Source organism: Vespa mandarinia, chromosome 24 (genome assembly GCF_050613455.1).
Source record: "Vespa mandarinia isolate Hongniang chromosome 24, ASM5061345v1, whole genome shotgun sequence".
NCBI classification, from domain to species: domain Eukaryota; kingdom Metazoa; phylum Arthropoda; class Insecta; order Hymenoptera; family Vespidae; genus Vespa; species Vespa mandarinia.
This window is the reverse complement of record NC_140833.1, coordinates 3,591,186-3,614,878: the sequence shown is the minus strand read 5'-3', so window position 1 is coordinate 3,614,878 and position 23,693 is coordinate 3,591,186. Positions and strand designations below refer to the sequence as shown.

At 33.5% G+C, this 23,693-nt stretch overlaps 2 protein-coding genes across 7 annotated transcripts; one reads left to right on the top strand and one right to left on the bottom strand.

The window, feature by feature from the left end:
* Window positions 1–955: 955 nt before the first annotated feature.
* On the bottom strand, window positions 956–21,963 carry Pkc53E (Protein C kinase 53E). Of its 6 annotated transcripts, none has more exons than XM_035868096.2 (16): window positions 21,784–21,919; window positions 21,394–21,443; window positions 19,971–21,322; window positions 14,903–14,934; window positions 14,731–14,813; window positions 12,577–12,688; window positions 6,417–6,545; window positions 6,154–6,307; window positions 5,738–5,966; window positions 5,425–5,556; window positions 5,159–5,332; window positions 4,923–5,014; window positions 4,338–4,539; window positions 4,063–4,251; window positions 3,719–3,859; window positions 956–3,552 (listed from the first exon to the last, which is right to left on the bottom strand). In XM_035868096.2, the coding sequence occupies exons 3-16, from the start codon at window positions 20,168–20,170 to the stop codon at window positions 3,400–3,402; spliced, it is 2,022 nt and encodes a 673-aa protein (XP_035723989.1). In that variant the 5' UTR covers window positions 20,171–21,322; window positions 21,394–21,443; window positions 21,784–21,919; the 3' UTR covers window positions 956–3,399. The 6 variants fall into 6 exon arrangements, with proteins under 6 accessions (XP_035723989.1, XP_085520026.1, XP_085520027.1 ...); XM_085663899.1 differs by lacking the exon at window positions 12,577–12,688 and adding an exon at window positions 9,471–9,582 and having other exon boundaries at window positions 958–3,552; window positions 21,885–21,963; XM_035868095.2 differs by lacking the exon at window positions 12,577–12,688 and adding an exon at window positions 9,471–9,582 and having other exon boundaries at window positions 958–3,552.
* On the top strand, window positions 21,944–23,577 carry LOC118442470 (UPAR/Ly6 domain-containing protein cold-like). The gene is made up of 4 exons (XM_035868137.2): window positions 21,944–22,224; window positions 22,291–22,410; window positions 22,486–22,664; window positions 22,785–23,577. Exons 1-4 carry the CDS (start codon window positions 22,167–22,169, stop codon window positions 22,860–22,862), a joined length of 435 nt encoding a protein of 144 aa, XP_035724030.1. The 5' UTR covers window positions 21,944–22,166; the 3' UTR covers window positions 22,863–23,577.
* Window positions 23,578–23,693: the final 116 nt, after the last annotated feature.

The window sequence follows — 23,693 nt, the reverse complement described above, 5'->3', positions numbered from 1 at the left end:
GTTCGAAATCAGTTCGAAGATAGAAGAATATCGAAAGGGTGAAAGAAATTATTGAAGAAAAATTAAATGTTCCTCCAAGACAAAGTCTTCTTGATGTTGGCAAAAGAAAATTATAATGAAATAAGATTTACATTTATCTCTGTACAAAATTCAAATTTTTTAACATTTAAGATCAAATTCAATAGAAAAAAAAAATGATATAGTGAAAGATAGTATAGTAACAAAGTACATTATTAGTTGTTTAAATATATATTAGTTGTAAAAAACAAAATTATCGAATTTAACATACAGAAATACCTGCTTTCGTTGAAACTCGTCCTCTTCGTTCTAAAAGTCCGTTTATTTTAACCGTTTTATATAATAACAAATTAATTGGATCTTATTTTTTCGATTCAACTGTTAAGACAGATAGCCAAAAACAAAAAAAAATAATAAAGGGAAAGTTTTTTCAACATATGTTATCGACTATTGCTCCGATGCTTAAATATATAAGTGTGTGATTTGAAAGTTATATGACGTATTCATAGACTATTCATATCTACATCGACAATCGGATCATCTTTTAACGTAACGTGTTTTACTATCATAATAGTCGCGGTGATTCCCTACAATACGAATGTCAATAACAAATTAACTACTAAACTTACCCATATAGGCACGTAATTTTCAACTTTTCTACTTGCTTATAATAGGCATATAGAAATTAATGGGCAATTAGGTGCTATTTAAATAAATACACAAACATTACATCACCTTCCTTATCGAAATATATTATTTTGGTTATTCTAATAATACTCAAGTGAGTTTAATGGTTTAATTGCGTTATATTATGGTATGTTGAATTTTTAGTTACACTATAATTTATCTTTCAGTTATTTCATTTTTATGCATTAAGTAAATCTGCACAATAAATATAACGATTATGATCGGATAATGTATTAAGTTTTATTTTATTATTTTTTGCACATGTGTTGTTAAACAAGTAAAGAGTATGTAACATGGTATGTTGTGTGTGCGTGTATATATATATATATATATATATATATATACACGCACACATATACTACATTATATTTAAAATGGATAAGGTACGCATCACATAGGAAAAAAATATTGATGAGAAATTTTGAAGAGATATAGTTCATTGATAGAATGCGTTCAACATGATATTTTGCCGTTTCAACACGAAGAAATTCTTTGCATAATGTATTGGTGACAAAATGCAAGAAGATATTAAAAGATGAGAAGACAAAATATAAGATATAATGAAAGAATAATTATCATATCGACGATCGTAGAAAGTACGAGCTATTTATGGTAAGAGAAAATATTGACTTTCAAAGTAACATTTAGTATTTAATTACCCGAGTTCATATTGCAAGAACAAAGATAAAAATCGATTAACGACTTTCGTCTCGAAAGAATCGTACCGATTTCTCGAGTAACAAGTGAAATTAATTCGGCATTTAACGAGCACAGCCTTAAAAGACTTCAATGGTCTACATATTTCCGCATGTGTGTATGTGTGTGTGCGCACACGCACGCACTCTCTCTCTCTCTCTCTCTCTCTCACACACACACACACACACACACACATACATATGCACATGCAAACATGCGCACGCAGGTACATATGCACACACACGCGCGTGTATGTATGCGTATATGTATATATGTATTTGTATTTACACATGTTTATCTAAAGGTTTCAATGCCTATACATATATGTGGTACCATAAGTGTATTTAGCACAACTGACAATTAAGAAATCATATATCTTAAGGATTGGATTGATCAAATTTAAAGAATAAAACTCGTTAAGGCATTAGTTTTAAAATAAAACGACTAACATAATACCAAGTATTCTTTCTCGAGTATTTGTATACTATAGACTACAAAAACACTCGCAAATATATAAAGAAAAATAAGTATGTGCCAACTACTATATTTTTTCTTCCCAAATTTAAATACGGAAGCACGTATTGACCGTATTCTTTCATATTATCGGTTGATTGTCTCGAAAATGGAGCTCATATCCTTCTTTCATAGCGACAGTATATATATATATATATATATATATATATATATATATGTGTGTGTGTGTGTGTGTGTGTGTGAGTTTGTGTGTGTGTATGTGTATACATATATGTATATATATGTTTATCATTTAAGATACATCTTGGTAGAAAGAGATATAGAAAAGTGATAAATAAAATGAATAAAGATAAAATGGAACCAATTGAACAAGCATTCTTTGATCTATTTGCCTATTTGACAAATCAAATAGAATAAATAATGCGCAAAATCTAAATATATATGACAAAAGCATATTGTAAGATTTGTATGAAGGATTTTATAAAGCAGTAAGATGAAATAATATGCATCTGTGTACTTTAACGTTTTCGCGTTACTACATTCACTAACTGTGCCATAATAATTTTTTTAATCAAGGAAAATGGGGATACAAGCTCTGTTCCTAATCGAGACTTTTATCTACTGTTGGAGCAGTTCTTGTTAGACGAATACTTTGACATTATTAACATTGAAAAATTCTACAAACTCGTCTTTTTCTACCCGTTAACTATTATAGCGAAATAAACGAACGGTAAGTGCAACTTGGAACAAAAGACAGAAAAATTTGTATCTATACGTATCGATATATCATAATTCTCTGTATAAGTGTCTGTGTTTATACGTATATATAATAATATATTACTTCAATCGATATATATTATATATACTCTGGAAGGCGACAGTAGAAACTACTGAAGTAAATGCATAATATACGCGGGAAATGAATACAGCGATTGTTAGATATTTTCATTTCGATCGGGCTAATTCGAAAAGTAGAATTCATTTTTACAATCGCCATGAAATACAATTCTCCGCAAATCGAAAATTAGAATTCGTCCTACGAATCCTTCGACGATCGGCACCAGGCCTCCCGTCTTTATCTTATAGCATAATAATACAGTGCGCACTAACATGGCGCTTTATTTCTTTAAAAAATACATCGAAAGATTCTTCTATGTTGTGACAACATGAAAAATGACAAAGTATTTTACGTCTCGTCCGTATTCCCTTATGTCATTACGAAAGATATAATTACTAAAACGAGAGAGAAAGAGAGAGAGAGAGAGAGAGAGAGAGAGAGAGAGAGAGAGAGAGAGAGAGAGAGAGAGAGAGAGAGATTGAGAGAGGGAGGAGTGGGAGAGGGGGGGGTTAATATATGGGGTAATATAAGTAAAATAGTATGGAAAATTGGAGGAAAGAGAATAACCCTGAGTGAAAACAGATAACGTCGATCATGAAAAATAAGGAGAAGGTCGTAGAAGAGAAAGAGACTAATAAATCATAATATACAAAGAATAGACCGATGAGCTAATAAGAGATATTATCTTAAATATGTTGCACAAACTCTGGATTGAGGAACGAGAAACCCATAAACTCCGTTTGATCCAGATTCATCATAAAGAGTTTGTCTGTTGGGGTCAAGTCCGTTTTTTCAGAAGTGAATTGTTTGTCAAAATTACTTACATCTTTAGGATGTTTCTGAAAGCATAGAAAACAATAATGCAAGTCTAATCTATGGAATCTATGTCGTCGCTTTAAAAATCCTCTTTTATTTCTATTTGTGCAGATTTTTAAAGCAATAACGACTGTAACATTAAGAGAAAATAAAAAATAATATCGTAGCATTAATAAAAATATATCTTACGATCTTCGGTTTAAAAGGTGGTTGCACTTCGCGATTCTCGATCTTCTCCCAATCGATATGCCTAAAGAAGACATGACTACGAACATCTTCTCCGCCACGGAAACCGCAACCGAGCCTTCTACTTGGATTTTTCGTAAGAAACTGTTAAAAAGGAAAAAAAGAAAAGAAAAAGAAAAAAAATATTAAATATAAGAAGATAAAAGTAAATAAAGTGAAAGGAAAGGCGTAAAGTAATTGGAGAGAGAGAGAGAAAGAGAGAGAGAGAGAGAGAGAGAGAGAGAGAGAGAGAGAGAGAGAGAGAGAGAGAGAGAGAGAGAGAGAAAAGAATGATTAGAAAATCTTACTGCTTTGCAGACTTCTTTGGCTTCTTTGGACAAACTTTTCGGATAGCTAACGTTGTGATTTGTTATTGCAGCAAAAAGTTCTTCCTCGTCTTCACCATCAAATGGTGGCTGTCCGACGAGCATTTCATAGAGAAGTACGCCATATGCCCACCAATCCACAGACTTTCCATATGGTTGATATAAGATTATCTGAAATTGATATGTTAATTATTGATTATTATACATTGATGAATATTAAGGTTACGCTACGCTAACGTAAATGAATTCAAATTCACCTCCGGTGCTATATAATCTGGTGTACCGCAAAAAGTTTTAGCTGTTTTATCACCCGTTATTCCTTCTTTACACATTCCAAAATCTGCAATTTTTATATGTCCGTCCTGATCGAGTAATACATTGTCGAGCTTTAAATCGCGATACACGATGCCGCGACCATGTAAAAAAAACAGCCCGACGGCAATTTCTGAGGCATAAAATCTAGAAATACAAAAAGTTGATGTTTTAATCATCCATTGATCATAAAGTTTATATTCAACGTTAATATACGCTTTCAGAAGAAAGTTTTGAAAAAGAAAATGCATTCTTACTTTTTGCCTTACCTATTATCTTTGATTCGTTTCTTTTCGAAAATTAAAATATAAATACATTCAGAAAGAATTTATTAAATTTATGATTAGTTCACTTGAAAAAGAGAATTCAATATTTCACGGGAGAAATAATATAAAAAAAAGCCCTTGATAATATCTAAGAAAAAATTCTCATCGTCTTTTTTTAACACACAAATACTTTGGCATCACTATAATGTATCACTATAATGAAATTGATTTATAAATCGTATATGTAAAAAAATGTATACTCACACTGCTACTGGTTCTTTAAATTTGCCACACTGTTGAATCTGATACATTAAATCGCCACCATTTACATACTCCATGACAAAATACAGACGATCCTAAAACGGTAACAATCCGAGTTGAGAAGAAAGTTGAACTAACGTATTATAAATATAATATTTTTGCAATAACATTTGCTACAAGAAAGATATAACAGGTTGGGCGCTTTCTGTTGCATATGTTAAAGCTTTCCGAAAGCGTACCATAGTTTGAAAACAAGAATGTAATTGTACAAGAAAAGGAGGCTTGCTTGAAAGAGCGAGAACTCGCTTTTCAGCCATCGTGCATTCCACATCGTCATCTTGAATAATAATGTCTTTCTTAAGTATTTTTATGGCATATAACTCGTTAGTTCCTTTTCTTTCTGCTAACAGTACCTTTAAAATGTCGATCGAACCGATTAATTTCTTTTGGTACTATTTATATTTCGTAAAATATATTATCTAAAATATATTATCCGTGAATATACCTTCCCGAAGCTACCCTTTCCTAGAACCATAAGAAAATTAAAGTCCGATGCTCTTATTAAATCGCTCTTTCCCATATTGTGTGGTACATCTTTATCCTGTGTCGTTGGAGTCTTCTTCGTCACCGATGTTTTCTGCAAATGTACACACGCACGCACACGCACACGCACACGCACGCACACGCACGCACACACACACACACACACACACACATATTCTTATAATGGAATGGAAGAAAGAGAAACGTGTTTTTTATCATAAATATTATACCATATCATGCTAATTATCTTACTTATAGACGTTAATTCTACTCACTCGCATTTTACTTTTAAGTTCTGCCAGATCAACTCCCTCTTCGGGTACAGGTACGTTATAAAATTCCCCTTCTTCTTGAGTAAGAAGTTTAAACCAACCACTAGCAGGGGCTTTAATGAGTTCCGATATGCCGAAAGAAAGTGATCCCATGAAATCATTTCTAGAAGTCCGATCCCAATCCCAGACTTCGATTAACAACCGTCTATCTTTATCCTCTGGTTTAAGATCGCTGAAAAAAAAAAAAAGATAAATCTGTTTTATAAAAAAATCTGTACTTCCTTTAACTATTAATGTAAATACGAAGTAACGAAAGTAAGAAAAAAATTTAATAAAATGTTATTGTTTGTTTGTTATATTAAACTTTTAATAATGTCCAACAATGACGTATCATTTAATTGTCAGGTAAAATCACTCACAATATAATCGTTTCATTCCATTCAGGATTTAAAGATGACTTGATAGTTTTCGTTTTCTTCTTCACCGTATCCGAATCTGGAATCAATTTCAATTTCACGTAAGGATCCGAAAGACCATTGGGATCCATCGGAATGAGATTTCGTCCTTCCTTTACTGCAACAAAACGTTCAAAGTGTTATCAAGTAAATGGAAGTCCTTTGATTATATTATAGAAAACGATTATCATGATAGTGGGCGTGTGTGCGAGTGTATGTATACATACCTTCGACGGTCATCTTGCTACCGGAAACGGTGATGTAAAGATGTATACGACCACGTCTTTCGGTATGATCGCATCCACAAAGATTCGGGACGCTCTCTTCGCATCTCTTGTGTACGTTCATGTCGCATGCTAAGTCATCAGATCATTACGGATTATCATTTTGATCGATTTTATTTGTCATAGCTACAAGATCCATAGCCATGATTGCCACTTTCGTATAAAATGCATTTTATTTAACACCTAATTGATAACACGCCCGCGAATAATTTTCCTATAATTTATCATAATTACGATTGCCAATTAAGTACTTTTCACAAATTCCGTTTTATAACTCCGACTTATCTTTTGAATACTTTGTGTTACTTCCATATAATTGATTATTGAAATAATCAATCGTAAATGGAACGGCACCGCGCATATTCGAAATTACATGGACATAAATTTACAAAAAAGAAAATTCGATACACGGTTGAAAGATCATCTTTACAAATAATTGAAACGAATATATTATATGAGTTTGAATATGAGACCGTACGTATTTCTATGCATATAATATTGTTGTCTTACTTCTCCATGCGTATATTTCGATCGTCCTTATGCATGAATATATACCGTTACGCATGGAGTGCAAATGGAAAGAAAAATCTACAAGATGATAAAGATATTTTCCTAACTATGCATATAAATGTAAATCTAATTGCGGCTGGCAGCTCGTCGGTGATATCACGTAGATACAATGCAATAATATAAATCATAATGTCGCTAGAAGAAAGGGTTACCATCTATGTGCTTACAAGTGCCTATGAGTCTCTACGGTAATTATGAGCATGCATAAAAAAAAGAAGTGTACACTTGTATATTTCTACGTACAGTACAATTTATGAAGTAAGGTGGCTCGGTGAGGGCTATATTGTGCGCTCTTGGATACATCGAAACTACAAGACAATATCTCAAGTAATTACTTTTGAGTAAATATTTTATTCAAAGGAGGATAAACGTTAAGCATTTTTAATATATAATCTCAACGTAAGTTGTGCATACCATAGTAGCTCGACAAGTAAAAGTCGACAAGTCTGTCATAAAAAGATCATCTTCGTTGATCAGAGAACATCGAAGTTTTACGAATTAATAAAGTTCGATATAATCGAAGTAATAAATAACAAACAGGATATGAGAGAAAAAATGATTATAAAAGATTTTGTTTAACGGACTAAAAAGGACACGTCGTCTTTTAATATATTTTTCATCGATTTCGTCGTTTTTCTTTCATCGAATAAATATCCTCGTGAGTTTCGAGAAATGTACAACCTACTCGAGTTATTCCATAAGTCCCTCAAAAAAAAAAAAGAAAAAAAAAAGAAAAAGAAACACGTTATAATCATATCTATTCTATAAATAAAAAAAAATGAATTTAAAACGACGTAATGAGCAAATTTATTCTAAAAAAATAGTTTCATTACACGATTATATAAATACATATTATTAACGGTGAAACAAATATGCAACGAATTTAAAAATTTTTGTTCTTCAAAATATTTAATTCCATTTACTTTCCTTACTCTATGTGTATAGGTGTGTATGTGTCTATATATAATCATCATAAGCCTACTCCGAAAGTTAAGCATACATTATATAAATACACTACTGTCGTATTTTTCAATAATCTTTTAAAGGCAACTTAATCTTCATTCGCGTTCCACAACTTATGAATGTCAAAGAACCTATTATAAACATTTCTATCGAATGATATTTCATGCGGATACTTCTGATACTTCAAAATTCATGGAACATAGTCATGCAGCTACATCGAGACATGGAAAGAAAAGAGAATAGATGTCGGGAAAATAAAGAGAGAGAGAGAGAGAGAGAGAGAGAGAGAGAGAGAGAGAGAGAGAGAGAGAGAAGTAGACAAACAGACAGACAGACAAACAGACAGAAGAGAGAGAGAGAGAGAGAGAGAGAGAGAGAGAGAGAGAGAGAGAGAGAGAGAGACAGGGATAGAAAACAGTCGACTTTGAGTAAACATCGGAACAAACAACTATATAGTGGAAAGACAAAGAAATGTAGAGAAACGATCTATCTAAATGTTGATACGTATACACTACACGGTCGAGACAAATTTTACGAGCATACTATTGGCAGAATAGCATAAGACTGCAAAGTTTTTGACAGTCTTTTTCGACATTTAAACAAAAAAAACTAAAATATACAACTCTTCTTATGGAAAATCGTAACCTTGCGATTCTATATCAAATAAAGAAGAATACTTACTACGTGATAAACGATAAAAGGATAATCGAGGAAAAAATTTTGATGAGATTACGTGCCATTTGTGTGTGTGGTGTTGAATCTTCTAAGACGAATTCTTTACTTCCTCCTATCCTTTTCGCGTTAAACGTGAAACTCGTCAAAAAAGCGAAACACACGAAACGAATTTAGGGTTCGCTTGAAAGTGCACGTAGCACAATGAAAGGAGCTTCATACGATCAGCAGCTTCAACGTCGTCCGATGTATCACACAGTTTTGCGAACAAGAATATAACTAACGGTAGGATAATAATTATATTTGTTAAAATAAATATAATTATTATAATAGGAATATTGTGTAAATTTCGATCTAATCCACATTTTTCTCTCATTTACCGATCTAAGGAGAGAAACACTATCCAGCGCAGGTTTCTTTAACGTTCAAACGAAGCTTACATATTTTACGAAGTTTACGTCGAACTCGAAGATGGATCGATCTCGAAGTTATTCTCCAAGTCAACGATTACATTGCAATTCGACGAAGAAAAAAAAGGGAAAAAAAACGCGAATTATATCTCGGAAGAAAGAGAAAAAGAAAAAAGAAAAGAAAAGAAAAAAGAAGGAGCGCAATTCGAGGGCGATCCCGATTAACCCGAGATCGATCCTTTTTCGAGCAAAACAGTCGCACGCGCCATATCATTTTTCCCCTATATAAAAACTACAGAACAGCGACATTCGGTCGCTTTTATGAGATCTTTCTTGAAACGAATAAATAATTCTGATTTGTCGTTTTTCATTATTTAACTACCTGAACACTTGAGTCCCTGATGCGAGATACCATGAAGCATCGAGCCGCAGTGGTCGCAGAAGGTCGGCGTCAGGTAAGTGAAAACCTCCCATTTGTGTGGGGCGCTCACCGCCTGGGAACAAGAAACAGGGGCCCAGAGAAGCCCGGTCCTTCATTGTGGTCTGATCCTGTGGGAGAGATCGAGAGACGGTGGTGTGCCGATCGATACCCAATAAAGTTCCTCTCGAGGTAACCCCTTCGTCTACGATGACTACTTGTTAGTGTAAGTCATCCCAAAAGCTCAGACAGAAGCAACAAAGGAACCAAGTTAACAAACAACTGCGTGATGATAGCGTGGCATCGACGATAGGGCTATAATAGGGCACTTTGTTTTGACGCGTAACGATAACGCAACGACTAATATAATCATCCTTATTCTCGTACTTTTTCATTTCGGCAAAGCAAACTATTGCAAAAAAAGAAATTAAGAAAAGAAAATGAAAATAGTATGTGTTATGACGCATGATCTCCAATTATAGATGCTTCGATTCGATATGTTACGACTTTGAGAAAAAGATTTTCTTTCATTTATGGCGATCGATAAAAGAAGACATTTTCTCTATCAAATCGAGTAACTAGTTCCATCCGATACTTTCGCTTACGATGGAATATGAACATTCGAATAGTTTCAAGGAAGCCCGGACGAATAAAGGGGATAATAAATAAACGAATGGAGAAGAAATTATGCGTAGCTTCGATTATCACGAAATCGATGGTAGATCTACACGATATTCCTAATAACGATCCATCCTGTATAATGTCTTATTTAAAGAGGATAAATTATAGACAGAAGAAAATTCTTGCTGAAATTCGAATTTCGAAGAAAGCTGCGATCTAAGGAGCGAAATTCCAAACGCTGCTTTAAGAAATGTAATGGTTAAGAAGTGCATTGCCAGCAGCATGCCTCGTCTTTCGACTGCAAACATATTTTTATTATCCTTTATATCTAATCTCTTTCTGTTATATAGATCGATTATTAATTACCTTTCCATAAGATGAATATACGAAAGGAACTATTAATCACGATATATTGTTAAAAAGAAAAGCATGGTTATCTCACGTACTCGTTTTAAAGGGCACATTTACAATCGTGGGTATCTCCAATTGAGATCTGGTCGGCCAAAGAAAATTTAAGAAAAGTAAAAGAGTGAGTCTATAGAGAGAGAGAGAGAGAGAGAGAGAGAGAGAGGGAGAGAGAGAGAGAGAGAGGGAGAGAGAGAGAGAGAGAGGGAGAGAGAGAGGGAGAGAGAGAGAAAGAAGAAGAGCTGTAAATTTGAATTTGTAAAGCAAGGGATGATTCACATTTAAAAAGAAAAAGAAAAGAAAAAAAAGAAGAAGAAGAAAAGGAAAAACAAGAAATAGAAAAAAAAGTAAAGATAAAATACATTACAGCCAGGGAATGCAATTAAAAAGGGAAAAGAGAAAAGAAAAAGAAACAGACCTCGAATAAAGACGAGGAGAAGGGTAGAAAGGAGAAAGACATCCAAGAAAGTTTACACGGCGGTCCGAAAGTGCTCCAATTAATGTAAAAATTGCGGACAATTTAAACGAGGCATGTAACGTACAACTGATTAAAAAGATACACGCATGTGTACACAATAATTCGAACATCAGAGACTAGAACACATTTACATATATATACAGAACGTAGTGACCGTGTACGTTGTGAGCTCGTCTATGCTGTGCTGTAAAATGAATTTTACATAGCGATTATATACAAGTCCAACCATAAGAGAAATATCTTTAATCCCATGTCTGTTAAAAGTATGAGAGAATTCTATTCTATACTACTCGATGCAACGATGCAATAACGATATTTATTGAATAAAACGAGAAAATGCAAAGTCTTTGATAGCTTTTTGTCATTTCTCGAATCCTACCTACATTACTACATATATCAGAATTTTGAGAGAAGGTACACAAAGCAATAAAAAATAAAACCATTTTAACCGTAGACTAAGCGCTCTATGATAAATACATATATATGTACGTATGTATGTGTACATGTGTACAAACACACACACGCGCGCGCATATATATGCATGTATAAATATGCATGTATGCATTTATGTAGATATGTACACTCAATAATACCGTGGAACAATGAGATCGTGCACGCGAATGTGGAAAAAAAGTGTAAGAAAATGAAAGAAAAATTATTTTTGTAAAGGAGAATTTGTAAAAAGAAACAAAATAAATGAATAAATAAATAAATAACCTTTCTTCGCAATACGGAGCGACACGCGAAGACACGATTTGTATTTCAAACTATGTATTGAAAATATTTTCAAATCTTTCTTTCCATCATCGTTGTCGCAGCAACAAAATTCTCCATTTTAAAAGTAAATTCAGAACGACATTATATCATAAAACATTTTACATTTATATGTGTGTATGTGTGATTTGATTTTACTTATCAGCAAATAAACGAGACTTCGTAAACGGGCAATCGGAGATGCTCCTTCTTCAGAATTGAAAGAATCATTGAATGCAATAATTTGTTCCAGAGAAAGAAGGTCGGGAAAAGAAGCGAAGAGAAATAATTATAGTTGGAAAGATAATGTAATATATATAGGTGCATTGCATCGTATCAATCATATACCTTTCATATTCGTTTCTAGCTTGTAAAAAATAATTTATTTATTTGATTAATTTCGCGTCTCCTTCCATGCGCGTGCACGATTCGTGAACACCTAAAAACTTATATAAAATATGGCAATGCACACCTTTCTTATATAAAGACAATGACGACAAGATACGTGTAAGTACTCACCGCATATTATTTGGAGGAAAAAATTTATTTACAAATAGAGGAATATTTAGAATAATAATAAGACGAAGTGAAGAAGAAGAAGAAATGAGATGATAGACAATTAAATGAAGATGAAGAAGAGTATACGCAGAAGAACGGTAATATAAGACGAAGACAAAGCAACACCACATATATGGTAGATCAAAACGATAAAAGTTGTGCGATTGGTGGTCGTATATATGTATATCTTCTTCGTGTGCCTGTGTGGTGAAAGTGCGTGTATCTCGTGTGGTCTTTCGCTTGATTTAATGATACCTTGGCATTTCATGCCCTGGTGGATGACACCATAGAGAAGACTACCGCAGTGGTCACAGAACGTGGGGCTGTTGTAGGTGTGTTGCTTGAATTGATGCTTCGTCCGCGTATCCTGCGTTATTACACCATTACATCGTGCACACGCACGCAGACTCTCGGATTATGACACAGATATTGCGATTTTGAATCACGAAATACGAATGTCATCTGATCGATGGATCTTTCCGGTCAAAATTGATAAATAGATTAACCGTCTAATCTCGATAAATTCAGATTTAAGATATCTAAATGGTCTACAACATTGTTAATAAAAACAGATTATTCAATGATACAAATAAATTCGCTTCGTACAAACCGATCAATTCTAAATAATTCAAATTTATATATGATGCTATATATTATATAGTTACATATATATGTAACTATATAATAAATAATGTATAATCTTATAAATTATTATTGGATGCGCTTTGATGATAACTAAATTAATTTCAAATTAACTCGTAAAGCTTTAATCAAAGGAGACTAAAGAAATAATGGGACCGAAATTAAACCCAATTTGAGGAACGCAGAAGAACGATCACACATCGGGATAGCATATTATGTAGTTTTAATGATAATTTCCGATCATGAAAAGAGAGTAGAGTAAAAGGAGTAACAATGAATCTATATTAATACCTATCGTTTATGTTTTTAGTCTTTCATAACACGACTATATCCTAATCGTTTCTTCATTTAGCAAAAGCTCCTAACATTCCAATAGAATTATTATATCAGTGAGACTTATTTGTCAATCAAAAATATAAAAAGACTATGATTCGTTGGACTTGAACGATCGAATGCCAACTTCCTTTAGAGAATATATTAATACTCGAAAAAATATCTATTAATACTAATCATATCACTGAGTAATATGTATATTGAAATAACCATTAATCCTTATTGTATCGTAATAATATTGACGCGAGTAACGGAGAGATCCATGATCATCTGATGTAGAATGATCGATAGAGGAAAAACTGTTTGTCTTTGAAGCGCAAAAGCACGGAAAAATTGTTACCGAAAAGGAAAAAAAATAAGTATACATCGGTTATAATTTCACTGAAAGAATCGAAAAGTTTTATGATACCATAGATTGTTTGCGGTTCGCTTATATCTACTTTATGTACAATTATCGTCAATTATTGTGTAAAAATAAAAATTTATTGATAAGAATTCGATTATTATCAAAAGTAACAAAACTCCTCTACTATTTCTTCATGATAACGAGAGATGCAATAAATATTCCTATCGAAAGGCCGTACGTTTTTATTTAATGTACGTTCTTAACAACGAGCCGAAAACATCTTGGTTTCCCACGAAAAATAGATATATTTTCTTGGCCGTACTTATTTGCAAAATTATTCAGCATTAGCGCGTTTGTGGTTTAAGCGTGGGTTAAACGAACAGCTGAAAACGCTTAGGCCAATCGTGCGCTGTGCAAGAAATGCTGAAGGATTTTAGCCACTGTTGCCCTCTCTCTCTCTCTCTCTCTCTCTCTCTCTCTCTCTCTCTCTCTCTCTCTCTATCTCTCTCTCCCTCTCTTTCTCTCTCTCTCTCTCTCTCTCACACACTCTCTCTCTCTCTCTCTCTCTCTCTCTCTCTCTCATTCTCTCTCTCTCATTCTCTCTCTCTCTCTCTCCATCACTCTTCTTCATGGCCAACGATCTCATTTACACTTCTCATTACATCTCCATATCTTACCAATGCTAATGTCTTGTTAAATTGTATTATTTATCCTTTGACGAGATAAATCGTGATATTAGAAAAAAAATATTATAATTTTTAAAACTAATTTACTTTCGCGCATTCATAGATTGAAATTGTAATTTTTTGGCCAATTTAATAAATATCTTCTTTGCTAATTGACATTTATTTTTATTAAAATTTGTAATATTTATGAAAATTACGGATGCATAGTGCAAAAGAGTTTTTTCGTTAATCGCGTTCAAGTCTTGCATTACTTCTATTCGATTAAGCATTGTAACCTTGGCTTCGGATGAGAGCGAAGGAGAAAGACAAGGCGAATTATTTGAATAAAAGGAAAAAAAAAATATAAATATGAAAAAGAAATGGAAAATAAAAGTTTGACGTTAGATATGTATTGACACTCACGTCCGAGTCAGCTCCTTTGTCCGCTCCAGGACAGGTAAAGGTCACGTATTCGTGACATCGCTTGTGAACGACGAAACTACAGACTGAAACACAAGCAAAATGTGCCCAGAGGTCTTCCTCAAGATCACACCTGGCGAAGAGGTGGTCGGTGAGATCAGACTGACCCTCTTACCTTGGCACTGATATCCTTGCTTTCCGAAGCCCCTGAAACAAAACGAAAAAAAAGTATCGTATAAGGAAGAGAAATATTACGAATAAAATAACACCTGATATCGCTTATCAAAAATGATAAATATGCATAGATATATATGTGCATATACATAAATGACGCATCTGTCGGAGTTATCAATTAATGACCTATGCAATCAGAATTCATCTTGCTACATTTTTTCCGCCCGCTGTAAAAGAGAAAGCAGGAATCCTCCTCACCTCTTGAATTCTCAATTTTTCCCGATATAGCTAAAAGTACATTTACAACGTCAGCCTTTGTTTATAGGCTGTATAACAAGTGACGCCTCTGTGCTAGACCGTCGATTAAATCAGCTTCAACGAACAAATCAATATTTCAAGGTTTCTATATGACCGTTATGCATGATCGTTCAATATGTTTTTTCTTTTTTTTTTTTTTTTTTTTTTTTTTTTTTTGTTTCAAATGCATAGAAAATTGACAGACGATTTTGTTCTTTTATATACAAGTAAAATACATACAGACGGTAAAAAATAATAATAATAATAATAATAATAATAATAATAATAATAATAATAATAATGAAGAGAAAAATAATTCAAGATAAATGAAAAAGGTAATGCAAGAAAGAACGAAAAAAAGGGATAAAAGATTGAAGAAGAAACCCAAGAAGAAGCTCAGAGAGATAATAAGAGACGGGTAAAAAAGAAGCGTGAGGAAAGTAGAATGAGAAAGAGAAAGAGAAACAAAAAATTGAAAAGAAAAAAAAACTGTGCAAATCTGTGATTAGCCTACATTACTTCAAAGCTTAAAGCGAAATATACATATATTTACTGCAATGGCACGTATGACAAATTGTATGACCCTATGTAAATCTTTGTAGATGTAAAGAAGAAAAAAAAGAAATGGACCATAGATATGTTTATATACAAACATTTGAGATTAGCAACGTATACCGTATATTAGCAATTATTTAATATGGCAAATGCATAGACAATATATGTATATATACTAATCGAGCTCATATTTTAGTGGAAGTACACATTACTCACGATAATACTTGGCAAATAAAAAAACATTTTCCGAATGAAAAATTCACTCTCTCCGTATTAATGATTTTGCATTTGATTAGCTACAATCTTTACAATCTTTTCACTTGCATATAATAGATACGACTACTACTGTTGTGCATTTTCGAATCGGTAAGAATACAAAGAGTACATTTCCGCATTTTATTCGCAGTCTAAAATTGCAATCAGCATAACTACACATTATATGAATATTTTTAATACAATTCTTTTAGGCTTTGTTGGAATATTTGTTTTAAAGTTCAGCCATAAAGGGAGAAAAAAAATGTTAATTCGAATACGTAGAAATTTGTAACTGATTTGACAATCAATCTAAAATTATATATCAACGATGATGCATCCTATTAGCATCCTATATCTTAATTCTTTTTAAAATTTCGTAATGAGTTTAAAAAGAAAAAAAAATCAAATTTCCATCATGATTATTTTCATCATCAACTTGTTGTCAAACGATTATCAGTTTAAAACTTTATATTACGTATATTTTCTTTTTTCTTTTTCTGACAAATTCAATTAGAATTGGTCTTGGCTTGGTTTTATTGACCGAATAAACAATAAAGTTTTAGAGTTTTAGAGTTTTATTTTGCTTACGATCGTTAGACAGAAATTTAAATAATCTTGTAATAATCTCGTTTAGAACTTGAAACATAATTGAAAAGTGTCATGTCTCACGAAATTTATAGCAGTCGAATGGTTTCGCAATACCGATTGCATAAGTCAGCCTCGCGTGGCGGTAGTGATCCTTAAAAACGATCGTAATTACGTCTCGCATTTAACAGCAAATTCAATTCCTCATTATTATCCGTATAACTAACTGGTGAATTACTAACTGGTTATATAAACGTAAGTACGTAAAGTCATCGATTTATCGAAGCATACGTTAATGTATAATATATTTCATATTGTAGACACTTATCTATACGATAAAGATAGAAAAAAGGAAGAAACAAACGAATAAGTTAAATCGTATAGATCCATTAGAATAATTATTCATACATGGAGAGTCGAAATAAATGACAAATCTAATACGCAAAATTTGAAGAGCACTTGCAATACGAAAGGTCATTCGCATTTCTCTTCGTCATTGATCGCAACGGGTTAATCGAGAAAGAAAAAGAAAAAGAAATAAGAGCAACCTTATGATACCTTGCCAAAACGTCTTATTAAATTATTTTTCCTCTTTAAAATATTTATCTTAACTAAGTATTGTCTAATGAAACCAAGTATAAAGTCGACACATTTATCTATATCTCTTCTCGCATAGCCAGGAAAAGTCTCTTTGTTTCAACCTAATTGGGTTAGCCTGGTTTTCATCGATTTCGAAGTCCCCGTTGCTTTCTATATAAAAACTCGGCAAAGAGGGTCGGCTTGCATAATGCAATGTGCACGTGTTCACATATATTCACATACTTGTACCCGCGACACGTGCATGTTTCGTGGTGTACGTTAATCGCCCAACGACGTAAAAGACACCAGTGTAATGTGATTTTTCAAATTTAAAGCACTGTTGCTCTCCTAAGGTATCCCGCTCGACCTTTTTCAATTTGTCTGCAAGATACGTCGGTGTACGATAAACATATATATATATATATATATTATCGAATCGTATTTTAAATTATTCTATTAACATTAAACGAAGATTAATTTTGTTATTCTCAATGATTCGGAGAATGTACTACGAGAAAATTAAATATAAATAAATAAAATATGTATTATATGGCTATAATATGCATATATAATATGTACGTACGATATATGTATATACGATAAGATTCTCGTCGCTTTCCGTGAACAGAAGGAAATTAATGGAAATCATTTTTTGAATACTTTACATGCCTGAGTTTCGATTAGTAAAAGAAAAACGTCTACTGTCTTTCACAATAATAGAAAAGATATTAAAATGAAATGATCCACTTCATTTGAGAGGCAAAAAGGCTTCGCAATTCTTCGATCGTTTAAGCCCATCTCTACTGTATTTTTTTATCCTTCAGTATTAAATATCTCACGTATCTTAGGAATAAAGAACTAATTAAAGTGAAAGGAACGATCGACAGATGGCCGTTAAAAATTATTGAAAGTATATTGCTCCGAAGTATCTCACCTTACGATTTATCTTCGATTATTTCAATTAATCTTAATTTAAACTAAAAAAGAAAGAAAGGGGAGGAAGATCAGAGATAATCAAGATTTACAATATCTAGTTACTATCGTTATCTAGTTACTACCTAGCTACTATATAGTTTTTGAGGAACACTGCGTCAAATTTGATAATAACTCAGCTAATATAGAAAATATTCAATTATCATTGATCAGAATAGATAGACGGATGAAAATGTTTTTGCTACGAAATGAAACGTTAACGTCCTTACAATGTTCATGTTTTCTCATACTCGCATAAAGATCCAACGTAAAGAAATTTCTAATGCAACTTCAATAATAATTAATTCAAGAAGGAAGGAAAGAAACAGGCCTTTTTATCGTATCGTCCGGAAATAAGGACGTTAAAATGGCATACTCTCCTAGCTTCTACGTGTGTACATACATATATACATATACATATATATATATATATATATATATATATATATATGTTGTACGTCGCGCGACAAGGCCGTCGTCTTTTCCTCGTGCTAGCAAGTGACGAATGAGCCAAGATACTATAAACTCGTGACGCATGTCGTTAGACCATTCGACTTCCTTATAAATCATATTTAAAAACCACAAAATTCGATAACGTATGTTCGATATTATACGCGCGAAGGAAAAAGTCTCAAAAATTAAATCACATAGTCAGGCAGTAGTTTTTTTACCTATCTTGAAAGCAGAAATCAAATCGGTCGATTATAACGATAAATGAAAGATAAGTAGAAAAATATATGATTCTACTCGGTCATTCGTTTCATTACTTTTTTATCCTCAACGGACACAGGTATTGCTTTTGTTCACTCTCGGATCTATATTCCTTCTTCTTTAGAATGAGCTACTTGATTTTATATTTGAAAGATCCTTTCTACCGGTGACTATTAAATTCGATGAGACCGAAGAATCTCGATCAAATTTCAACATGCTTCATCAGAAACTTAATTTCAAATTAAAATAAATAATGACTAACTACTTTTCGGTATTTAATGGTATCATTTTCCAATCCAATTAAATGATCGGCAAAAAGAATTAAGGAATAGACATATATATAGATAGATAGATAGATAGATAGATAGATAGATAGATAGATAGATAGATGGATATGAATATATAGTTCGACCGAGAAAGATTCTTTTTAGTTGAGGATAATTGTTCTTCTAAAACTGTGACGTGTGTTTATTTCAAGAAAAAAAAATGTCGACTATAAATGCCTGTTAATATCCTTATGTGATGTGAATTAAAAGAAGTCGCTCGTTCGATATCATCAAACAGAACGATATGAATCAAACGATACCCCTGGATTCACCATGCTGTCGGTGCACAGTCGATCCGTTTAATCCCGGAGCGATGTGTCGATATCGAGGTGCAAGAATGCGATTGGTCGATACCAGTGTTTTTTTTTCTTTTCTAATTAAATAAACGATAAAAAATGTTATGGATGACGCGCGATTGACATTGATTATATCATAAGGTATTTATTACAGTTAAAATAACACTCGGAAAAATTTTAAAGATAGTCGATCTAATAGTAAGAACTGACCATACATGAAAAACAATTAGCGATTAGCGCTTAAGAAACGGCCTAATTTGCATAGGGTACTATTTAAAAAGGGAAAATAACACGAAAGGTGGAAGAATATATATATGTATATCATGTGCAACTATTATATCATAAGTATACGCATAAATATATGTTTATAAATACATATATCTGTGGAAAAAAAGAAAGAAAAGAAAAAAAGAAACCTCTTTCCAAAAATCGAAAATGCGATATCCAGATTATTTGTACTAATAAAAAATGCAAAAAAAAGATTTCAACTTACCATATAAAGTCCTTGCAATGGCTGCAGAATGTGGGTTGTTTGAAGAAACGTGGCATAAAGCTATGATTTTTAACCATGTATACATTTTTCTTCTTGAGTGCTCCTTTCCGGCCCCGTAGTTTCTTGGCAAAAGCAGTGGTGGTATCACCAGGACCGAGAGAATCCTCGCACGTGTTATTCGTTTCTTGTTCCTCCGCCATGGCGACGTCTTATCGCGAACGCGATAGATTTGGACCGACGGGGGTCTTAGGCAGACCCTCGCGGTTATCGCAATTTCTCTTCCGCCTCTTTACTCCCCTTCTCCTCCTCTGCTTCCTTAGCCTTCTTTTCGAATCTGGCTAAGTCCTTCCTAACTCGTTTTTTCGTACTTCACTTCTTTTCTTTCTTCTATTACTGGAAGAGTCGCTCGAAAGCAATATAATCGGGTCGCAGCAGCCTCGATATCGTTCGTACCAAGAGACAGAACGTAAAGCGAGAGAACTCGCACGATGGGTGGTAGGTAGGCTACTCCGCGCGCGCGGTATAAGCCCGTGCCACGACGTCGACCTACCTCGCTTTGCCTCTCTCTCTCTCTCTCTCTCTTTGCTCCTCCTCACCCCCTTCGGCTTGCTCGTTCGTTCGTTCGTTCGTTCGTTCGTTCGTTCGTTCGTTCGTTCGTTCGTTCGTTCGTTCGTTCGTCCGTCCGTCCGTCCGTTCGCTTACTCGTTTCTTCCTCTCTCCCACCTCTTCTCCCGATCAACGTGCCTTTTTATTTCAACTTCGTAGCACGTTCTTCTGTCCGTTCGTCTATTTGTCCAATGGATCAACTATTGCTCAACTCCGTACTTTCTTTCTCTCGCCTTTATACTCCTCTATTCTTCTGACAATAACCGTTCTTTTTCTATTAACCGTACCTTTGATCTTTCTTTCTCTTTCCAATCTCTTCTCGGGTTTATCACATTCTCCCTCTCTCTCTCTCTCTCTCTCTTTCTCTTCTTCTTTCTGGTTCCACCTCTCGATTACCCTTCCTCTCTTCTATCGTGGACCGCCCGATAATTTTAGATTCTCGGCGCAGTGACTCGGAGCTGCCACTGCTCAGCCTGTGCCGCGCACTCGAATATCGACATCCAACGACTATGAGGAGTAAGGCTACGAAAGCAACACTGAACAAGAACGAACAGACGAGCGAGACTGCAAACGAGTGAACGTAATCCGCTTTCCAACCGTATTCTCCTCCTTTCTATCTTCCTCTTTTCCTTCCTCCTTTCCCTTCTTTCCCATTATCGCCCCTTTATCCTTTCTATTCGGCGTCTAATATTCTTATTTCTCCCAACGTTCCTTCTTTCTTCCTTATTTTTGACTCTGTCCCTGCTCTAAAAAGAAAGTACTCTATTTATATTTATATATATATATGCATGTGTGTATATAAAGAGAGAGAAATAACCTTTTACGCCTTTCTTCTTTTCTTCTAGTAAATTCGAGCATGAAAAATTTCTGAAAAAGAATACATTTTTAAATCAATAGAAAATCATCGAAAGAAAGAAATCCTCCTACTATCCCTTCTTTTCAGGTTGCTCGACCGGAAAGAATTATAGCTAGAGTTATGACGCTCGGGTCAATAATACCTACCCTAGGGCTATTTTTAATAACACGAACGTGCGCGGTGTTCTTACGCGCTTGTGCTTATGCCTAACCATCGATTCTTTGCGCTTTAAGGATCACGGAAACATGAAACCAATAAAGTGTGATCGATCGCGAAAGATGCAATATTTTTTTATCCTTTTGTGTAATTTCATGATTGGAAATATTTTTATAATCGGAAAATTATTCGTACCTGTTTAAAAAGCATTGTCATGTACGATGATTGAATGAAAAAAAATAGAACCGACGATAGGATACAAAACTTTTTTTTATACGATCGATGAATTTCCTTACGTTTCAACCATCTCCCCGATTTATATCATTCAGCGGATGAAAAAGTAGATAAAACATACGGCTTGGTATTTGTAGTAAAGGCTTCTGTTTAATATTACAGCGCCAACGTATACATACTATACAATATGAATCATAAAATCTATGTTAAATTGTATTTGTAACGCTAGATGGCGCGTCGTCTTAATGGGTGTCGTCCAAGTCAAATTAGTAAATTCAAAGACGCTGTACATGCATTCGTTTTATCTTGCAGTTTAACTTTTGATTTTAAAAGTAATCAACAAAATGTGGTATTCATTCAAAATCTCGTACATAATTCTCGTTATCTTGTCTAATCCGATTAGTGAGTATTCATAAAATAATCTATTAATGGGCTATCATTATTTTAATATAATAAACATTATTATAGGTCACGCCCTGGAATGTTACGTTTGCACGAATCAGGCCGATAATGAAGACAAATGCTTAAAAAGCATAAAAATATGTGAACAGGGAGAGGATGTATGTTTAACTGAAATCAAGTGGGGCAGTGAGTTTTCCTAAGTTTCTTAGTTTTATCCGGATAGAGGTTATGTTACAACGACTCACATCCTATCTTTCACAGGTACACCGTATTGGTCGCAAGGTGCAAAGAAACAATTTTATATTTCCAAAAGGTGTTCGACGAAAGTAGAATGCGAAAGAATAAGACGCAATAACATGCCATTGTGTACTCATATTTGGTATCAAGATTGGAAATGTTCGGAATGTTGTCACGGAGACAAATGCAACTATTATATCATTGTAAGTATAACTTACGCTATATATGTGTATATGTAGAAACACACACGCGCGATTATTCATCCTAATCTTGAAAGACGATGTTATCTTATAATTACTTTTTTGTCCGCTCCATCGATTTAGTCAGATGCAAGCAAAGTAAGAGCTACTGTTGGAAGTATCATCTTGGCATTACTTTCCGTCTTTCTACTTGGTAGATAAAATTGATTATCGTATTAAACATTGCTTCCATTTATTGGAACATGTAGTATTACTCAATATCGAAGACACGAATCCATTATACGTCGAATGGAACGTGACAGATGTCTGTATCGTTTCAGTGGCATCTCTTTGTCGGAAGGCAACGATGTAATATATTTAACATTTTATAGAAACGTTAATTAGTTAATAAGTATATTTTTATAACATTTTATAGGAACGTGTGAACACTTACAATACAAATGTTTTGTACAAATAAGTTTTGCATAGAAGAAAGTCCGTCCATAACTTAGACTATTTATAAATTCATTATATTAGATAATAAGTATTTTTTATATAGCTTTAATACATAATTGTCCAAGCATTTCGTATTTATTCGATCATCCGAGAAACATATATATATATATATATATATATATATATGTGTGTGTGCACACACACACGCACGCGCGCGCGCGCGCGCACTCACAGACACAAAAGGTACTCATACCGCATGTGAATTATTTTTATAAGAGAGTAGAGATATACTTACTTTATGAAATGTTACTTTCCATAGAAATATTTCATGTAATTTTATATACATACATGCATACATGCATACATGCATACATACATACATACGTATATGTATATTTGAACGCGCGTGCACATACGCGAACATTTGTTCGTATGTACAATGCATATAATTCCCGTCCACTTTGTTATTTTAATAAAGATCTTTTATTCAGAATATCCGTTATTCCTTTTATAGATGAATAGACTTATATGATACCTTTATGAAAATTAGGAAGAGACGATCGAATTTTATTCGATCATAAATTATTTTACATGTAT

Excerpts from the sequence above, each read along its gene's own strand:
- LOC118442470 (XM_035868137.2), top strand. The coding sequence starts at position 22,167 with ATGTGGTATTCATTCAAAATCTCGTACATAATTCTCGTTATCTTGTCT. Across the intron at positions 22,411-22,485 it reads AACTGAAATCAAGTGGGGCA|GTACACCGTATTGGTCGCAA; the intron begins GTGAGTTTTCCT and ends TATCTTTCACAG. Across the intron at positions 22,665-22,784 it reads AATGCAACTATTATATCATT|TCAGATGCAAGCAAAGTAAG; the intron begins GTAAGTATAACT and ends CCATCGATTTAG.
- Pkc53E (XM_085663899.1), bottom strand. The coding sequence starts at position 20,170 with ATGGCGGAGGAACAAGAAACGAATAACACGTGCGAGGATTCTCTCGGT. Across the intron at positions 4,252-4,337 it reads CAGATTATATAGCACCGGAG|ATAATCTTATATCAACCATA; the intron begins GTGAATTTGAAT and ends TATCAATTTCAG. Across the intron at positions 3,860-4,062 it reads CCAAAGAAGTCTGCAAAGCA|TTTCTTACGAAAAATCCAAG; the intron begins GTAAGATTTTCT and ends CCTTTTTAACAG.